Source organism: Sorghum bicolor, chromosome 10 (assembly GCF_000003195.3).
Source record: "Sorghum bicolor cultivar BTx623 chromosome 10, Sorghum_bicolor_NCBIv3, whole genome shotgun sequence".
NCBI lineage: Eukaryota > Viridiplantae > Streptophyta > Magnoliopsida > Poales > Poaceae > Sorghum > Sorghum bicolor.
In genome coordinates this window covers 4980434-4999649 of record NC_012879.2, presented here as the reverse complement: position 1 = coordinate 4999649, position 19216 = coordinate 4980434, and the positions used below count along the sequence as shown (strand labels likewise).

The window sequence follows — 19216 nt, the reverse complement described above, 5'->3', positions numbered from 1 at the left end:
TAACAATTTTTATATAGAATAGCTAAAGAGAACGGCATGCTATATATGACAAGTGAAAGTTTGATATGATGTTGCTAAACACGTGACGTGTTATGTCTAACGCAGGATACGTACCGCTCACAGCTTAGTGTTTCATGATCGATTAACTCCACTAGAGGGTGACCAATGAGTCTAACATGAGTCCGATGAAAGTTCAATTTCTAGACTTGTTTTAAGTCAAAAATTTTAAATTTTAATTAAATTTCTAGAAAAAATATTAGGTTTTATATTATCAAATTAATACCATTAGATTTATCATAAAATATAGAGTAAAGTCCACTATCGGTCCCTAAACTTATAGGGTCGTGTCATCTTGGTCTCTAAACTCGTAAATCGATCGTTTAGGTCCTCGAACTTATTTATCTGTGTCATCTCGGCTTCTAAACTTGTTCAACTGTGTCATCACGGTCCCTAAACTTAGAAACCGCCCGTTTAAGTTCTCAAATTTGTTATGTTGTATCATCCCGGTCATATGAAAAAGTTATGAGCCATTTGAGCTCATACGGAAAAGTTATGAGTTATTTTTCTGTACAGAGTTGTACAGAGTTTTTAGATTCATCCTATTTTGATTAGATAAGACTTAAAAACTAGTTTAAGGACCAGAATGACACAACTAAATAAGTTTGAGGACCTATATGTGAGATTTCTATGTTTAGGGACTAGAATAACACAACCGAACAAGTTTAGATATCTAAAGCGATCGTTTTGCGAGTTTAGGAACCGGATGACGCACCTGAACAAGTTTAGAGACCGGTAATATATTTATTTTAAAATATATTTTCTTAAGATAATAATTTTATATTCTAGATATTGATGCTATTTTTTATAAAGTTAGTTAAATTTTAAAATAGTTTTAGAGACGGATTTTAGAATTGAAACTTTTAGGAGAGAGAGTAGCATTTAACGATGAGATTAAGGGCCGTGCAGGCGGCGCGTGCTCCTGTTGACTTTCGTAACCTCGATGCACTTTTGCGTCGCCCGGTTTGGTTCGGGAATCGGCACATTTGCGTCTGAGGTCTTGTTTAGTTAGCGGAAATTTTAGTTTTCGCTATTGTAACATCGTTTGTTTGTATTTAGTAATTAATATTTAGTTATGAACTAATTAAATTAAAAAAAATTGTTTCGTAAATTATAAATAATTATACAATTAATTATTTTTTATTTACATTTAATGTCCATACATGAATCTTGAATTTTGTTGAGAACTAAATAAGGCTTGAGCCCGATGTGCGAACCGATGGGCGATGGCCAGACACGGTGATGGTGTTTTTCTACTCCAGGGTCTGTGTTGGGACTAGGGACCGGCGAATGCTATGCTACGTTGTGCTCCCTAAAGTTTGTGCAGCCATGTGAGTGAGGGTAGATAAGTGTGGCATCATTAATTCATTGTGCTCCCTAATATTTGTACAGCCATGTACGAACTAGTACGAGTAGATTCTACTCCCTCCGTCCAACTTTACGGGTTTATTTGGGCCTTGTTTAGTTGACAAAAATTTTAGATTTTGGGTATCGTAGCACTTTCGTTTGTTTGTGGTAACTATTGTCCAATTATAAACTAATTAGGGTCAAAAGATTCATATCTCGATTTACAAACAAACTGTGTAATTAGTTTTTATTTTCGTCTAAATATAATACTCCATACATGTGGCGTAATATCCGATGTGACGGGGAATCTTAAAATTTTTTTTAACTAAACAAGGCCTTGGAGCGCAAGAAATTTTTTCTATTCTTGTTTGTCTTTTTCTGTAAATTTAGATTCATTATTGTGAAAATTTTAACGGTTCATGTAGAATTTCTACGTTCCAAATAGATTCGTACTGTACTACGATCTCTTTTTCTCAATTAATAAGAGTATACCCCTTTACGAGTATATCCATGAGCTCAATTAATAAGATTCGTATGTCTACCCCTTTGATAACATAACGAATACTGTACTACGATCTCTTTTTCTCTCTGCACCACGCAGCTTAGGCAGCGTTGGGGGCGCTACTCGCGCATGGGATGAATGCTTATGCTTCTTCTTCTTATTAATTGATAATCAAAACCGGCCTTGCTGATTATATATTTTTTAGAAAAAACTACAGAGAAGGAGAAGCCCGTGAAACCAGTTTACTGTGGCTTCACTGGCTTTGCTATAATAACACTATAGTATGATATTGTTGTAGAATTTTCTATTCACGAACTAAACAAGATCGAAATCTGTTAAATTTCAAAGTTGTTTAATAAGGCTATGTATCATTATATCATCTATATGTATAATTTTCTGATGAATTTAGATAATTTTTTTATCGTAATTTACACGGATTTTCAAAAAAACTCCACCGATCTCGACTTCTATTCCTAAACGCTCGCTCCAGCCTTGTTTAGATAAAATTTGTTCCGGAGTTTTTGACACTGTAGCACTTTTATTTTTATTTAACATATATTATTCAATTATTGAGTAACTAGGTTTAAAAGATTCGTCTCGTGATTATAGACAAACTGTACAATTAGTTTTTGTTTTCATCTATATTTAATACTCCATACATGTGCCGTAAGATTCAATGTGGCGGAGAATTTTGAAAAGTTTTTTGTTTTTGGTGGGAACTAGGCCTTGTTTAGTTCATCCAAAAAACAAATTTTTTTCAAGGTTCTTCATCACATTGAATCTTATGGCATATGCATGGAGAATAGAATATAAACAAAAAAAAAAAGTAATTGTACAGTTTACCTGTAAATCATAAGATGGATCTTTTGAGCCTAGTTAGTCTATAATTAGACAATGTTTATTATATAAAAATGAAAGTGCTACAGTGAACCAAAATAAAAAATTTTGGGAACTAAGGCCTTGTTTAGTTCGCAAAATTTTTTAAGATTCCCCATCGCATCGAATCTTTGGTCGCATGCATAGAACATTAAATATAGACGAAAATAAAAACTAACTGCACAGTTTACCTGTAATTTGTGAGATGAATCTTTTGAGCCTAGTTACTCTATGATTGGACAATGTTTGTCAAATAAAAACGAAATACTACCGTACTCAAAAACAAAAAATTTTGCGAACTAAACAAGGCCTAAACAAGGCCCAAACATACTGATAAAAAGTAAGTCTGGAACCCGAGCGGTCGATGGTGACAGACAGGCTGCACCACCCCGGTACGCCTAGGAACGCCCGAACCAGGGCACGGCGTGGCAGCGCTCGACGGCGCTGGGCGTCGCGACAGGGGCGTCCGTTTCCCGCCAGCACTACCCAACGCCTTGCCGGCCGCTGCCAGGTTGCCACGCCTCGGTGACCCCCACCCGCAGACGACAACTTGGACATCTCCCGGTTCGTCCAGGAAAGTGCAACAAGTTCTCGTCAGTCGAAAAAAAAATGTGGTTGGGCGAGCTGGGAGGGAGCGGCGCGTGGCAAGCGCGGCGTGCCGACGTGTGCGGGAGCCGGCGGCGGCACCCGCCCCCGTCCCCGCTACGCGTCGCGCCCCGGCTGCTGCAGCTGCAGAGGGACGACTGGGTCTGGGCGCGGGCCACAGGTAGTAGGTTGGATGGTGTGCGGCGCCTGCCGTGTGGGGCTCGGACGAGGATCACTGGTGACGCGCCTCCCCGACGTGCGCTTGACGACAAACTGGTGCGTCTGTCTGCGGTTCCAAGCTGAAAACGGCTGCGCAGCCGGCAAGAAGACGGTTGCTGGGCCATTTCACTCGGCGTAGGGAAGACGACGAATTTGTGCCCGTTTTTCCTTGCGCAGATAATTGATCTTGACTACCTGCATGTTGGAGCCGCAGATCTTTGCGTCACACACGAGACCGAGCAGTTTGGGCATCAGCTCCGTTGCTGACGTCGCTGACCAACTTATTATTCTTGTTTACTGCACCGAAATAAAGAATAGGAGTACAGTGTTGTCAAAAAATAAATAAATAGGAGTATAGTTTAGGCCGTAAAGTTTGGTGTCATCCTGAAACCGAGACGTCTGGCCACAAACTACACTAACTTTAAGTACGTACTCATGTTCGCAAAAAAGATCTTAGTGATAACGATCACATTCTAAATCTGGAAAGCGAGCGAGCGCACCACCTGGACGATCACGATGGTGGACGACCGACCGCCGCGGTGTCCAGACACGGGGCCTGCCCCACGCGCACGCGCCACGCCGGCCGACATCACGTCCCCGCTCCGCCGACATCCCTCAGTATTCCACGGGACCCGACCCGACCTGCCCTGTCGATCCGTCCCTCTCTCCGGAACCGAGATTACGTGCAGACAAGCCCAAATCATCTGACGATCCAACTCCAAATTACTTAACGCATCATCAGATCAGGTATACTAAAATCTCGTGGACCAGTCGTCGTCACTCCCCATAATCATAATGCACACCCCGCTTTCGGCTTGCCATGGTAGGCATGCTTGTCCACGAGGAGATTCTGCTCACTTAGGCCTTGTTTAGATGCGAAAAGATTTTGAATTTCACTACTGTAGTATTTTCGTTTGTTTGTGGTAAATATTGTTTAATTATGGACTAATTAGGATCAAAAGATTCGTCTCGTGATTTACAGATAAACTATGCAATTAGTTTTTATTTTCGTATATATTTAATACTTTATGTATGTGCTGAAAGATTCAATGTGACGTGGAATCTTTAAAATTTTTTGGTTTTAGAGGTGAACTAAACAAGAACTTATTCACACACACACAAAAAAAAAAAAGAGATTCTGCTGACTGCAGGTCTGCATCTGGGCCCCAACAGGGCGCGAAATTGCATGGAGCCAGCCATGGAGGTTGAGCAGCTAGCGTCGCCGTGGCGTGCCGGTGTATACGTAGGCACGTAGTAGTCGGCGTGCGTGCGCGCGGGTGGGAGCCCCGAGCCCATGGATGGCCGGCCCGGTGCGTTGGCGGTGGTCGTGGGCTCGAGGCCCAGCCGGTAGGTTTTCCGTGCGGCCCAACACGGCCACCCACAGCTAGGACGATATATTTGTTGGCCCAGGCTGAGCCGACTCGTTCTCCGCCGGCCCGTGCGGATATCTTCGTTGGCCCGTAGACGCCGCTGATTTTCACAGGCTACATTTCGTGGTGGCCTACTATACTGTGGGCCTTGTGTTCTGTGAGGCCGTAAGATACCCAGCCATGAACGGGCCCGGCTCGGCCCGGCCAGATAGCCTATCTGGATCTGAATTTTTGACGCTACGAACTGCAATCTCTCTCCCCTCCTCCCTCTCTGGCGTCAACAGTTTCTCATCTGATGATAATACAGTATTATACTATACACTGTGGGCAGTTCAATTTGCTCCCATGAACGTATGACGACGTATGTCTAAATCAGATTCCTTGAGCAGAATCAGATTACGACGATCTCATGACGATACGCATAGCAATCATCGCGATATGGTATAGTACTTGTCTGGATAAAACAATTCGAGGAGAGCTCGATCAGGAACACCACCACCGCGCGTACGTGGCCTGGCGAAAAGATAGGGTGACACTCACATGGGCGGCGGCGGCGGCATCCCAATCCCATTTTTGAACGCAGTGCAGGCCCATCCTTCATCGATCAGTGTCTGTGCTATCGCTACCACCACACCAAGTTGTGTGAGCGTGATGATGATGCGTGCGTGGAGACTGGAGAGCGATAGAGAAATGCCAAATGCATGCGTGAACAATCGAGATGGGGGTTAACAACAACACGTACTAATGCATGCACACCGCTGTAGCCCGTCCTGTGCGGCGCCGATCGATAGCAACGAGACGTACGTGGGGGCAGCACAGCAGCACGGTGCGAGATCGAGCAGCCAGGAAATAATGGCGGGCCGGGGGTGGTGCCATGTCTGGCTGGCTGTCCGGCCGCTGCTACCCGGAAGCTTCGGCGAAGGCGCCATGGTCCCTCTCACCAGCTAGCTGCCCGGCCCCGCCGGAACGGACGACGACACGCTCCGCTCCGGGGGGGCCTCTCTCGCTCTCATCTCATCACTCATGTCCGGTACACCCTTTGTCCTGCCTTGTTCAGTTTTAGGTTTTCGAGCACTGTAGTTCTTTCGTTTCTATTTAACAAATATTATTTAATAATTATATGCAACTATTTTTTTAGTTTATATTTAATACTTCATGTATATACCATAAAATTTGATGTAATAGAGAATTTTGATTTTTTTTTTAAACTAAACAAGGCCTCATTCGTTCGTCTTGAGGACCAGCCACTTGCATGTTGCGGTCGCACTGACCACCAGATCGAAACTCGAAAGCACTCCTCTTTCTTGTGTTTGTGTTTAGGGTTTGGTTCCAACATAGGCGGAATTTGGCGTGTTGAAGCTTATGGCCAAATCGATCGGCGGCGGGATACAAGATTTCTTGCTTTGGATTTCACAATTGCACACCCAACTTGTTGCTATACCAATTTTTTTCCCCCTAAGTTTTGATAACTAGAATTTGGTAGGTATTTGGTACGAGTATGCCCTTATTTTTGCCTTGTCCTAATTTTAGCAGGACAAATTTTGGAGTCCAACCAATGAGACCCTTCCCACTTGAAAATCCATCTGTCGATAAAAATAAATATCCATGCAGTAGTTCTCAGCAACGCCGAGGGTCGGCAGGGGCGAGATGTTTCGAGAGGCGGCAGTGACAGTTTCTTTCACCGCGAGAAAATCTGCAGTGCAGGTCGGCCGGCGATCACATCAGTGTGGTCATGTGGCCTGACACGACCCTGATCCCGACGCGGGGCCCACCGCACCAGACCGATTCGATCCCCTTCCCCGGCACCCCCATGTCGTCGTGGCCAGGTAGTTGCCCGCGCCGCGCGCCCCCGGCAGGACACGAGTGGTGGCAGCTATTAATAAAGCGCGAGGAGGGGAGGGGAGGGGATCCTTGCAACCAGAGGCGGCACTGCCATCATCAGCCCCCCATCACTGCTGCTCACAGTCGTCACCCACCCCACCCCAGCCATACCAGAAGGGAGCAAGAAGACGACGAGATGATGGCGGACGAGCGCTTGCCTCAAATGGCCGGCGCCCGCATGGTTCTCGCTAGAGCGGCTGGATCCTCCGCACGGAAACGCGCCCGCGGTTGATTAGGTCCGCTGTGGGCCCCCCTGGCTCGCCGCGTCCGCGCGAGGCGTCGTCGTCTGCTGCGGCGGCGGCTTGTGGTTATAGTGGACTGTGGAGTACTGAGAGGACAGCAGGCAGGCGTCACCTGCGTGAATGGTCATCATGGCTGGGATGCTCCCCGGCGTGGAGTGCGCGCGGCGGCGGCGGCTCCGGCAGGGTGCGGAGGCGGCCGGAGGAGGCACGAGGCGGTCCTCCTTCTGCCTGTACGCGGCCGGCCACGGCGGTGCTGGTGGCCTTGGCGGCGGCGGCAATTCTGGCAAGGTAGGTGAATCGCAATCATTTTGCTTGTGTTGTCACGAATCGCGATAAGCATAAGACGGCGGCGGCGGGGGGTGATTGGTTTCTGAATTGAGAATTGGGAGATTTGGTTTGCGGCAGCAGCAGCGGAGCGGCGTGATGGAGATGATCCACGGGTGGACGCTGGACAGCAATGCCCGGGAGGCCAAGGAGCGGCTGGACCAGAAGCTGCGGAGCAAGAGGGAGGCCGCCATCAAGAGGTAGACCTGCCACCCACACGGCACGTCGTCGTCGTTTGTTCCGTTCCGTGGCAGCCTGAACAACAAACAGATACAGATTCCTAACGATCTCATCTCATCTTTTGCTGCAGGCATCACAGCACGGGGAGCATAAAGCTGAGCAGACCGCACCGGAGCGGAAGCGGCGGTACCGCCGCCTCCGCCGGCGCCGTCGCGGACGAACGCGGCGAGTGCTCGGCGATGTCCGGCGTGCAGCGGGAGGTGTACTCGAAGAAAGGCGTGATGCGGCGCCTGATGCGGTGGAGCCGGCCGCGGTGGGCCGCGGCGGAGCAGGCGGAGTGCGCGGTGTGCCTGGACGAGTTCCGCGCCGGCGACGTCCTGGCGCACCTCCCCTGCGGCCACCGCTTCCACTGGTCCTGCGCTCTGCCCTGGCTCGAGGGCACCTCACGCTGCCCCTTCTGCCGCGCCGCCGTCGACGCCGCCGCCGCCAGTAATAATTAATCCCCACGCCACCGCCACCGCCACCGCCTAGCGCCTACACAGAGGCTCGATCGGGGCCTCTTGCCCGCGGCCGCGGTGCCGCCGGGTCGACCCAGCGAGCGCCTTTTGTCGTCGCTGTCGACCCACGCCAGCCATTGCCACGCTAGTGGAATGGTGACTGGCCTTGTGTGGCGCAGAGCGGAGCACGGGCGAAACGCGCACGAAGGAAGAAACCGTGGGTGCCTCGACGGTTTCGCACGCTTTGGGCGCACCACAAGGCAGAATTCGGCATAGGTTGTGCCGTTTTGCCCTTTCGCCGTGTCCTCTCGTCAATCGGGAGCAAGGAGAGCGTTTTTTTGGTTGTTGTGGCGGCTGGAGCGAGTGAGCGACGCCGCCGCCGGGCATTTCTGTTTTTGGTGTTGGCGGTTCCAGTACGTAATGCATGTGAAGATGGTCGTCTGAATGCCTGATCTAGTAGAGGGGAATAAAAAAAGAACTGTGAATTAGATCAATCGCGCGCTCCGTGTACAGTGTTGTTACTTTGAACTTAATGGTTGTCTGTTTGCTCGGTTCAAGATACAACGCAGTTCTGTTGCAGGTCTCTTTAGAACGTAGTACTAGGATCTAGTTCTTGTTCCCCGTAATCACACTGCAGGGTTCGAAGTTCGAACTGGATTTTTTTCCGGTTAAAATTCCTGCAGTATTAATTCTCGCGGGATTTATGCTTTCCCAACGGATGCTGAATGATCACATGCATGATGCCCATTTCGTTGGTGTCTTGGTGATGGACACACGCATCCATTAGCCAATACAATGTCAATACATGGCTGTGGGTCTGCACTACCATACTTGGGGTCTGCAGAAACCAGCCGAACTCACCGGAATTCCACTTCCAGTAGAGATTGCGACTGGTCCTTCCTACCACTAGCCGGAGACACGCTTGCGTTTTGGCTCTTCCATTCCATGTCCGTGCAATAATCCATGGCCCCCTGGGTGTGCGTACGTAATTCACGTGCTCAGCACCTCGGAGCCGCAGTTCTTGTCGCCACGTACGCCTCTGATGGCGCATGCATCACGTCGGTTTCGATGGCGCCGCCGGCCCTTCACCACCTCCACACACCTCTAATGGCGCCACGGCGGTGAAAATGAAATGGCTGTTCGAGTGTTGGTGGTGGCCACGCAACAAGTGGTAGGATCTCTCTCGTGTCCAAAGCATGTAGGTGAGCTTGTCGCTGCCGTTGGCAAGTTTTTGTCAGAAAGGCGATTCCATTATTATTACAGCAATAATGGAGGAGACTTGCTTAGTTGCTTACTCTGAAAGTCTGAATCATGGCAGACCAGATCGGCTTCCATTCTCATCGTTTCTTGAAAAGGAGGAATGAGAGCCAGTTGTTGTTACTGGGCCATGGGCCCCGGAACGCATATGCCGATGGGCCATCCAATGTCTGGCTATCTGCTGCCATATGGAGCCACGTTAGAAGGCCGAGATTGAGACGCTTCAACTTGGATTTCAGCCGGAGGCGTCAATATAAATTTAGTGGTTAGGCTACCTTCATACTGATTTGAACGGGGTCAATGGATGATCAACTAGACTCATGGCCTAGATCAATGACGATCCACATTGGTAGATGCGTTGGTCTACCATCCCCTCAATTTGAATTTGGAGAATGGATGTCATAATTTATGGTAGAGAGGTATGTGTTTGCACGGCCTCTACTATACTATTCTAAAATTTAAGGTAAAATACATTCAGTGGAGAAGAATTTGGTAGGTGGATGTTGATTTAGTCTAACAAACCGTGAACTGCTCATAGTTATAATTACTAAATAAATTTAGCGAGGCGGTCATTTTAATCCAACCGCTTCCAAAAATAATTTATTTTCGGGGGCGGTCGCCTTATAATAACCGCCTCCGTAAATCCATTAACCGAGACGGTCATAATATAAGGCCCGCCTCGCAAAATAGTGGCCCAACACTCTGTCCGCTAGCCCATCAAGGCCCAATTTCTGTCTTCTACTATATAAAATGGACTTAGAGTTTGCCTCCACCATTCCATCACTCTGTCAGCCGCCTCCCTCTCTCACCTTCCTCACGCCCTTGCTTCCCAATTCTCTCTACACCGCGGTGCCCCCTACCATCCCGACGCGGCTTCCTCTCCCTCCTACTCCGGTCACCCTTTCCCTCTCACTCTGACCACCCTCTCCCTCTCCATCTTATCAACACCCCTACTAGATATTTTCTTTGTCCAGGTTTTCTAGTGCAAGTGTGATCATATTTTGTAGATTGTAACCAATCTAGTATTGTCCGAGTTTGGTATGGGATGTTCATACTGGTTGGATTATCAATTAATTATAGCACCTAACTAGTGCATACATATTAGCTATGTTTGTACCTTATATGCACTAATTTGCAATGACGACAACATGATTAAAGAATTAACTTATTTTGATGAGACTATCCACATATATGTTTAGTCTCAATATGTGTATTTAGACTCATGTGAAACAGATGTCATGCAAATAAAATCGACTCCAAGAATGACCTATGCAATAAAATTAAAGTGTACCCACACATAGTTTCATCAAAATAAGCTAAATAATGCACTTTAATCTCTCCTTTTTGTATAACTGATGACAACTATGATTAAAACTTACGTTAACTTGCACCTGTTGCCGTGCGTTGTCAACCTCCGTCGACGGACAGCACGTAGCTAGTGCCACCGAGCTGTGGTCTCGATTAAAAATCTATACACGAGCTATTGTACATTATGGCCTTGTTTAGTTCGCAAAAATTTTCAAGATTTCCCGTCACATCGAATATTTGGTCGCATGCATAGAGCATTAAATAAAGATAAAAATAAAAACTAATTACACAGTTTACCTGAAATTTATGAGATGAATCTTTTGAGCCTAGTTACTCCGTGATTGGACAATATTTGTCAAATAAAAACGAAAGTGCTACGGTAGCCAAAAAACCAAAATTTTACCAACTAAACAAGGCCTATAACATATGTACCAGTACATTGCACCGGCAGTTCAGCAGCAGCAGCAGCAAAGCATGTGAAGTACTCGCTCCGTTCCAAATTATAAGTCATTCCAAAAATCTTAGAGAGTCAAAAAATTTTCAAGTTTGACAAAAAATATAGAGAGAAATATATAGATTTATGTCATAAAATAGGTACACTATGAAAATATAACTAACAAAGAATCTAATGATACTTGGTTGGTACAAAAAATGTTATTATTTTGCTATATAAATTTAGTCAAACTTGAAAAACTTTGACTCTCCAAGATTCTTGGAATGACTTATAATTTGGGACGGAGGGAGTATATATGAACTAACCCTACCTGCTACCTGCTTAGCTTAGCTTAGCTAGAGATTGGTTTTGTCGTTTCGACACACATGTACACATGCATGTATACAACAGCCTCGGCATATTTCCACCCTCCCAAATTCATTCCTGAGCTAACGTAACCACCTGCCGTCATGTATCGCAAAGTCGTCGCATTGGTTCTCGTGGCCATCTTCCTCATGGCCATCTCCCTCATGGCCGGCTTCATGTGCTTCCCCAATAATCTGCTCCACGCGCACTATCGGTATGTGAGTTGCTCGGCTTTGGATTTCTACTACTCCTGCGGCTAATAAACTGCAATCATGCAAGCAGCGGCTAACCTATATATCTGTGGTACATATATGAATCATCAGCTCTAGTTATGATGAAGGCATGGGTCGCCGCCGCAGGCGTTACCCTGGCCGGCGGCGGCAGGGCCGGGGCGTAGGCGGCCAACAGCACGCAACAGGAAGAGGAGGTGGTTCTGAGGACGAGGATGACGGCCGGCCACCGGAGCTGTCGACGAACATGATGAGGTCCGAGGCGATGCCTGTGCGGATGGCACCGTTGAAGAGAGCCTGACATCGAGCTAGGTGTAAATAGCTTTCCCTCCTGTATATAGTTGTATGCACGTTATACAATTCCTTCCTAGTGCAGTTGCACATATATCGATCTAAATGAGAGTTTGGATTTGTTTGTGTGGAGTTTATATAAAAACAGATCTCTTTCTCGGTTAAGTCTATGTGTATCGTCATCTTATCAATAACGGCATAAAGGTTACCTAAGAAATATGGCACATGAAAAATCCTCTCAAGATAAAAATCTTCATGTGGTATTTAAAAAGGGAAGTGATCCTCACTAAAGATAATCGAGTAAGGACGAACTGAAATGGTAGTAGAGTTTGCAGTTTTTGTGATATAAATGAAACAATCCAATATTTGTTCCTTGAATGCTGTTATGCTTGTTTTCTTTGGCGTATAGTCCACGTTGTGTTTGGTATCAAGCCGCCCTGACATTCTTACCATCTTTTTGGCAATCGGTTAAGGTTTTTGAGAAGGTGCTCTCTACGCTTCCCACACGGTGCAGTTGGTTGAAGTTGGGGGACAAAAACTATAATTTGGCATTATTGACTGGGGCTGCTGCTCTTCGCTGGGCTTGGCTAATAATGTTTAATAAATATCACCCGAAAGTATTTTTGCAGGGACATACTGGCTTTGGCTCTGGGCTCTATTACATATCGTGGATGATGGCAGACATAGGACGCTTGAGGCGTGCCAAGTCTTAGAATCATGCACCATGGACTTCTTCGCATCCAATGGATGCACTATCGGAATTTGGCTCTTTACCGAGTGTCTAGTGGTTTGCCGAGTGTTTTTTTGACACTCGGCAAAGAGCTTCTTTGTCGAGTGCCAAAAGAAAAACACTCGACAAAAAAAACACTCGACAAAGTGGATTCTTTGCCGAGTGCCAAAAAAACACTCTCAAAGATTTTGCCGAGTGTTTTTTTAGCACTCGGCAAAAAACCCTCTTTGCCGAGTGTTTTTCTTTTCGGCAAAAAACCCTCATCGCGCCGGTGGAAAGTTTGGAGAAGCTCGGCGGGAGGGAGAGAGGAACCCAAACCCCTCTCTACCCTTCAACTCCACCTCTTTCTTAAAGTGTGCCAACACCACCAAGTGTGTACCAACATGTGTAAGTGTGTTAGTGTTTTCACAACTATTTTCTTCGAAGGAGTTAAGTTAGCTCACTAGGTTCTAAATGCATGTACATGAACAATGACATCTAGTGGCACTTGATAACCGCTTAGCCAAAGAATTCCCCTCTTTATAGTACGACTATCTATCTAAATGTGATCAAATCCTCTATGATGTCTTGATCACCAAAACTAAAACCCTAAGCAATACCTTTGCCTTGATCTCCATAGGGTTTTGTTTTTCTCTTTCTTCTTTTCAAGTTGAGCACTTGATCATCTTGTGGTCATCACCATGATCATCACTTGCTCCATCACTTGGCATATGTTGACGATCCTTAAGTATCAAATTTAATTATCAAATAAACAAAGAAAAGGATCCAAATGAAATCAACATCTAGACTTAGGGTTTTATCTAACAGAATTTCATGAGTTTTGGTGTTTATCTATTTCTGCAGGGGGTTATCAGGAAATATGAAAGAAAGGCCCACACATCGGGTTTACATAGAGATATTAACGTGTCGCGCAATTTTCTACCATCTAGAAGACTCCAGAAGCCACGGGAACGAACGGGAGGCCGATCGGGCCCGGGGGCAGGGCGCCCGCCCAAGTCCCTTGGGTGCCCGCCCAGCTACAGTAACCAATCAGCTTCAACTTCGCGGATCATGCTCCACCGACCTAATACTTCAAGGAAAACCACACGATCAATGTCGGTTTGATCCGACGGCCCAGATTCATCTTAAAAGACTATATAACCAGACCCCCTAGCCCCTGGAGGAGGCACCCCTTGATCATTATTCATTATTCATAGACAGAGCAAAAGCTAGGGTTTAGAGATGAGAGCTCTCCTCTCTTCTCTAAACTAGAGTAGATCTAGATAGTAGCGAGATGGAGAGCGAAGGAGGATTAGAGGAGAGGCCGGCCTGTCGGTTCTTCCTCCGGTTGTACTTCGTCATGATCAAGCTCTAATCAAGCTTGCTCATGGGATGACTCTGGTAATCTACTTCTAATTCATTATGCAATTACTAATCATGTATGTTCTGGTTCACAACTCTTTTGAGTATTCTAATCTATAGGACGCTATAGGTTAGAGTTGTAGTATAGGTGTAAGCGTGGTGCTTAGACCTAGATTACTTGTGGATATCCCCTGTCTAGCTGGATCGTGTGGTAGGCCGCGTAGGTGACAGTTACGTTGGTCCTCTGTAGTCCACCTCTCGTTAGCAGGACGGGTAGGGTTTATCGGCCTATGGATAAGCATCCTTTGTGGTGTAATCTTATCACGTGGTTCGTCCCAGACATAGACATACCCCTTTGAAGTAGAGAAACCATAGTTATCCTCTCTATTCTGCTACCATCGCCCATATACTAGATTGCTCTACTCTCTATTCCCATATTATCACTCACTGTTATCTTACCTTTAATATTGTTCTTATTTGATTCTACCATCTTTCCTATTTACACCTATTTACTTATCTTGGTTAAGTTAGAGCGTAGATCAGTTCTCCCGTTTCCCTGTGGATACGATAAAACCTTTAACCGGGTAAAAGCTTCAACGGTATCCGTGCGCTTATGGATTATCTGTGTGCGTATAAATACCATAGTACACTCTAGTGCCATGCTGGTGATGACAACCTAGTATTCAAGTGGTGTTAGCAAGTGTCAACAAGCATTTTTGGCGCCGTTGCCGGAGAAACGGTTGCTGAGTTGACTACGAACTAGCTTAATCATTTTCTAAAAAAAAAATAATAAAAAAAAATATATTTTCCTTTTATCCTTTGCCTCATCTCTGCTAATCTTTCTTCTTATCTAATCCTTGATCTCTGGTCTATCATTCAAGCATGTCTATCTATGAATTCCATAGACCTACGGGCACACATCTCGAACCACCAAAATCTTCAAAGCCTATCATAGCATCTAGTTTTGAGATAGACCCCGAATACATAGAATTTGTTAAAAAACAACCTTTCTCAGGAGAAGGTGAGGAAAACCCATACACACACCTAAGAGAGTTTTATCGAGTCTGTGACCTCCTTCGCATAGAAGGAATGTCCGATGAGACCCTTAAATGGAAGCTCTTTTCGTTCTCTTTAACGGGAAAAGCTAGACATTGGTATAAACTCAAAGTAGGGAGTGTTCATGGAGATTGGAAGGAGTTACATAATAGTTTTCTTTTAAAATATTTTCCAATCTCTAAAGTGGCGGAACTTCAGCGTGAGATTATTTCTTTTAGACAAATGGAAGAAGAATCTCTTAGGAAATCATGGGACCGCTTTATTAACCTTACTCTCACTGGCCCAAAGCTTTCTATTCCAGAAGAAGTTCTTCTAATTCACTTTTTTGAGGGCCTTAGTGGGGAAAATAAGCAAACCTTGAATACAGCCTCTAGAGGATCCTTCTATCACCTACCTGCTAGTGAAGCTTGGAATTTGATTGATTTATTAAGTGGAAAGTCTCCTAGCTTTTATATCCTTGAGAAAGAGACAGAACCAGTTCCTAGACAAGAAGAAGAAGTTTCGATAGCCAGATCACAACCACTTCAATTCCAAACTTTAGCTATCGATCCTAAACCATCAATACCCCAAAATTCTCCAAGGGAGGAAAGAATTCTGACCTTAAATCTTTCAGATGCTGATGGTTTAGACTTCTGGTTCCATAAGAGACCTTCAAGCAGGGATAATTCAAATCCTCGCAATAATGGTTCTCTTAGAGAATGTCCTGGTTCCTGTTATGAAGAAGTCGAGGATGACATATCAAGTGAAGGAGAGCTAAGCCATATTGAAAATTCTAACACCTCCCCTTTCCTGATCACAAGTTCTAAATGGCTAGAATGTGTAGAATGGATGGATAAGGAAGAAGCCTTAATGAATTCTGACTTTGGTTCAATTTCAAATGGTGAGTTCTTGACTCCCTTTGAAGATGGGATTCATCCAACTATAGAAGAGGACATAAGTGAGACCAATCCAAGAGAAACTCTGAACATTCAGATTGGAGATGAAGATAACATTAATGAGCATGGAATTTATTTCATAACCACTTCATTTACTCTATGCTCATATGAAACATCTTCCCAATCTATTGGTCTCTCCAACATCACCACATTTGAGATCTCCAACCCCCTTTTCCTTTCTATTTATAAAAACTTTAAAAGGGCGGTTGTCGATGCATATGTCTATAATAAATATTGCAGATCTCGTTGAGCTAATCTTGATATAGGTCAGCGTTGGAAGGGAAACCACTTCGCCGACATAAATTGATGGTTTCCCAAGGACAAGCTTGGTGTCCTAAAATAAGCATTGATCAAATCATAACATGAGTTTTTAATTATTTGCAACATTACCTTGTGTATTGAGCATATAAGGATAATTGTAAAAATATTCCTTCGGGTATTCTTGTCACTAACCTTTCCAGGATTGGAACAAGAAGATTGGATGAATGTCAAGCACAAGGTATGTCCAACCAATCATCATACAACATTGAATTAAATTCATCCAAACTTGAATTCTGCAAAATTCAAGCTTGGGGGAGTACTTTACATAAAAACATCATTTGCCATGTTGCTATGTTGGTTGTCCCTACCTTTAAGACATGCTCAATTTGTTAAATACTAATCACACTACTTCATCTCCACTTGAGTAGATCTCTATAAATGCTGTCATGTTACCTTTGTCTATTTACTAGTAAGTGTTAGTTTGGAAGTACTGCACATACTTCTATTGACTTTTAAATTAATCATGGTGCTTAGGTTAAACAGCCTTCCTTAATCTGATTAGACATGGAGTCTAGTTTGGTTATTGAACTAAAAACTGCTTGTTTAGACATTGGTATATTTTTGTCGGACTAACCCCTGCAGAAAAACTATCAATATCGATTTGGGAAATCCTGAGATAAACTCACATCAGAGACGAAGAGAGTGACACATGAAGTTTAACAATTTGCACAAGAAGGACATAGCTCATTCATCATAGAGAGATGATCCATGGAGGGTGCCACAAACACGATGCACAACCGCTAAGAAAGGAAAGCTTCCACAAGGTGATACTATACCATCACTCTTCAAGCAAGGTAATATCTTAAGGTACTTGACTATCACTTTTATAAGCTTCTCCTTGGTTCTGGCGTTCATATAAATAAAAGAGACAAACATGTATGATTTACAACTCTAAATTAACCAACCCAACTGATTCAACATGCTTAGTCCTTTAATCTTTGTTCTTAGTACTACCTCCATGATCCCACACTCCTAATCATATGAGCTAAAATGTTACACATTCAATCATTGAGAGATATAAAGAAAAAGACATATACATAGATAGATTATCTTTCCATAAGGTTGAGCGAATCTGATCTGACAAATGTTATAAGTGCTACACTCATGAACTTTTCATCCATCAACTTTGTCTTGCTCACTATGCTTAGGGTTAGAGAAGAACAAATACACTTTAGGTTCTGTTGGTGTTTTCCACCAACAGGACCCATGCACTTGATCTCTGCCTTGTCTCTATGAGCAGGTATACTTCGAGCAAAACACGGAGGAGTTTTATAACTCTCAGACTCTACCAAGTGAAGGACCTGGATCTACGAGCACAAACACAGTGAGCAAGATACTGCCAACGCCGCACTTCGAACTGCTGGGCAAACGAAGAGGTGCAGACGTCAAGGTCCGCACCTGAATCAAATGACGCACCTCAAGAATGAACACGGTGAGAAGTCTTGTTAAGAAGACTTAAAACATTGAACCCTCACCGAAAGGTAAGATCGGTAGTTATCCATATTTATCATTTCTGCATTCCCTTTTCCCTTTAATTATTTACTTTCCTTAAATAGATTATTAGTTAATCATGCTATCTTGAAAAGAAAATAAAAATGTTTAAAAATACTAAGCCCCATGTGAGTATACGAGTGGCATAAAACCCATAAGTACCTTCACTGTGGTGGCATAAAAATAAAATAAATATTTCTTTTCTGCTTCATAAAATAAAAATATAAAAACAGGGAGTAATATTTATTGAGGAAGCTCAACATGATGAAGGCTAGATATTTATGCTAACACTTAATTAGTTCCATAAGCTTTGTTGTCTATTTGAGCTCCACAGAATTTAAGAATCAAGAAGACTAGCAGACGGAGGACATTCTAATCGCTGTCAGAATGCTGCTGACTTTCAAATACACCTCTGCCACCTGCTAGCTACATCAAGAGAAATTACGTCAAAATTTAGCTTGGGGGAGAGCACCCCCATTTATCTCGCTAAGTATTTCTACCTATCTTTATACTTATATTATGTTAGAATATTAAAATACATAAACTATGAAAAACCAAATAAAGATTTTGTGCTTATATATATATATATATCTTTTGCTTAGTGTGTTTAATAAATAAATAAAGTGGCTATGCTAATCTGAATCTTAATAATGAAACTCTAGCATGGATATGATGAATAGTTGCTCTGCCTAATTTGCAAATTTGAAGTTCTCTCTCAAGTTTAGACATAACTGTTATAATTTAAAGCTTGCTCTAGATCTAAACTTGTGGGATGAAAACTTGATCTGAAATCTAAGTTGTTAACGGATATGATATGGGAAGGTTGAGCTGCTGTTTATCTGTTCCTAGAGATGCTAGAATTCTGGAGAATTTTATCTTTGAAAAACTTTAAAATATTGCATGATGAGTTCCTGTATGATAAGAGTTTAAATTCCTACCACAGCCATATATACATGCTTGCTAGACTTTGAGCCACACATTTACTGTTTACTGCTTATGAGCATTGAGTGTGGTCAAGCTGTGTAGACCCTTAGGAGCTTGTCATATGGTTAAATCAAGATTCACTTGCACGTTCACTCATATATGCTACTTCTACTCCGGAAGTACCATCCACATATATCCATCCATGTCCATCTCCAGAACCACCCAAAAATATTCTACTCCTAATCCGGGAGAGAATAGCCAAAAATATTTCAATTTTCCCTTGTGAAATAAATGCTCAAGTTATCTTGCTACTACCACTTGCTATATTATCTCAAGAGATGAGTGCTCTGAAAAAAAGAAAAGAGAAGAAAAGAAAAAAAATAAACGAGGAAATAAAAAGGGGCAAGTGCCCGGAACCTCGAAAGAAAGAAAAAGTGAGACGAGAGGTAAAAA

The 19216-nt window shown here is 44.0% G+C and overlaps 2 protein-coding genes across 3 annotated transcripts; both read left to right on the top strand.

The window, feature by feature from the left end:
• Window positions 6805-8689, top strand: LOC110431252 (E3 ubiquitin-protein ligase RLIM-like). 2 transcript variants are annotated; one of them, XM_021450140.1, is made up of 3 exons: window positions 6805-7367; window positions 7485-7603; window positions 7714-8689. In XM_021450140.1, the coding sequence occupies exons 1-3, from the start codon at window positions 7200-7202 to the stop codon at window positions 8081-8083; spliced, it is 657 nt and encodes a 218-aa protein (XP_021305815.1). In that variant the 5' UTR covers window positions 6805-7199; the 3' UTR covers window positions 8084-8689. The 2 variants fall into 2 exon arrangements, with proteins under 2 accessions (XP_021305815.1, XP_021305816.1); XM_021450141.1 differs by having other exon boundaries at window positions 6811-7367; window positions 7488-7603.
• LOC110431395 lies at window positions 11382-12130 on the top strand. The gene is made up of 2 exons (XM_021450497.1): window positions 11382-11658; window positions 11768-12130. Exons 1-2 carry the CDS (start codon window positions 11549-11551, stop codon window positions 11973-11975), a joined length of 318 nt encoding a protein of 105 aa, XP_021306172.1. The 5' UTR covers window positions 11382-11548; the 3' UTR covers window positions 11976-12130.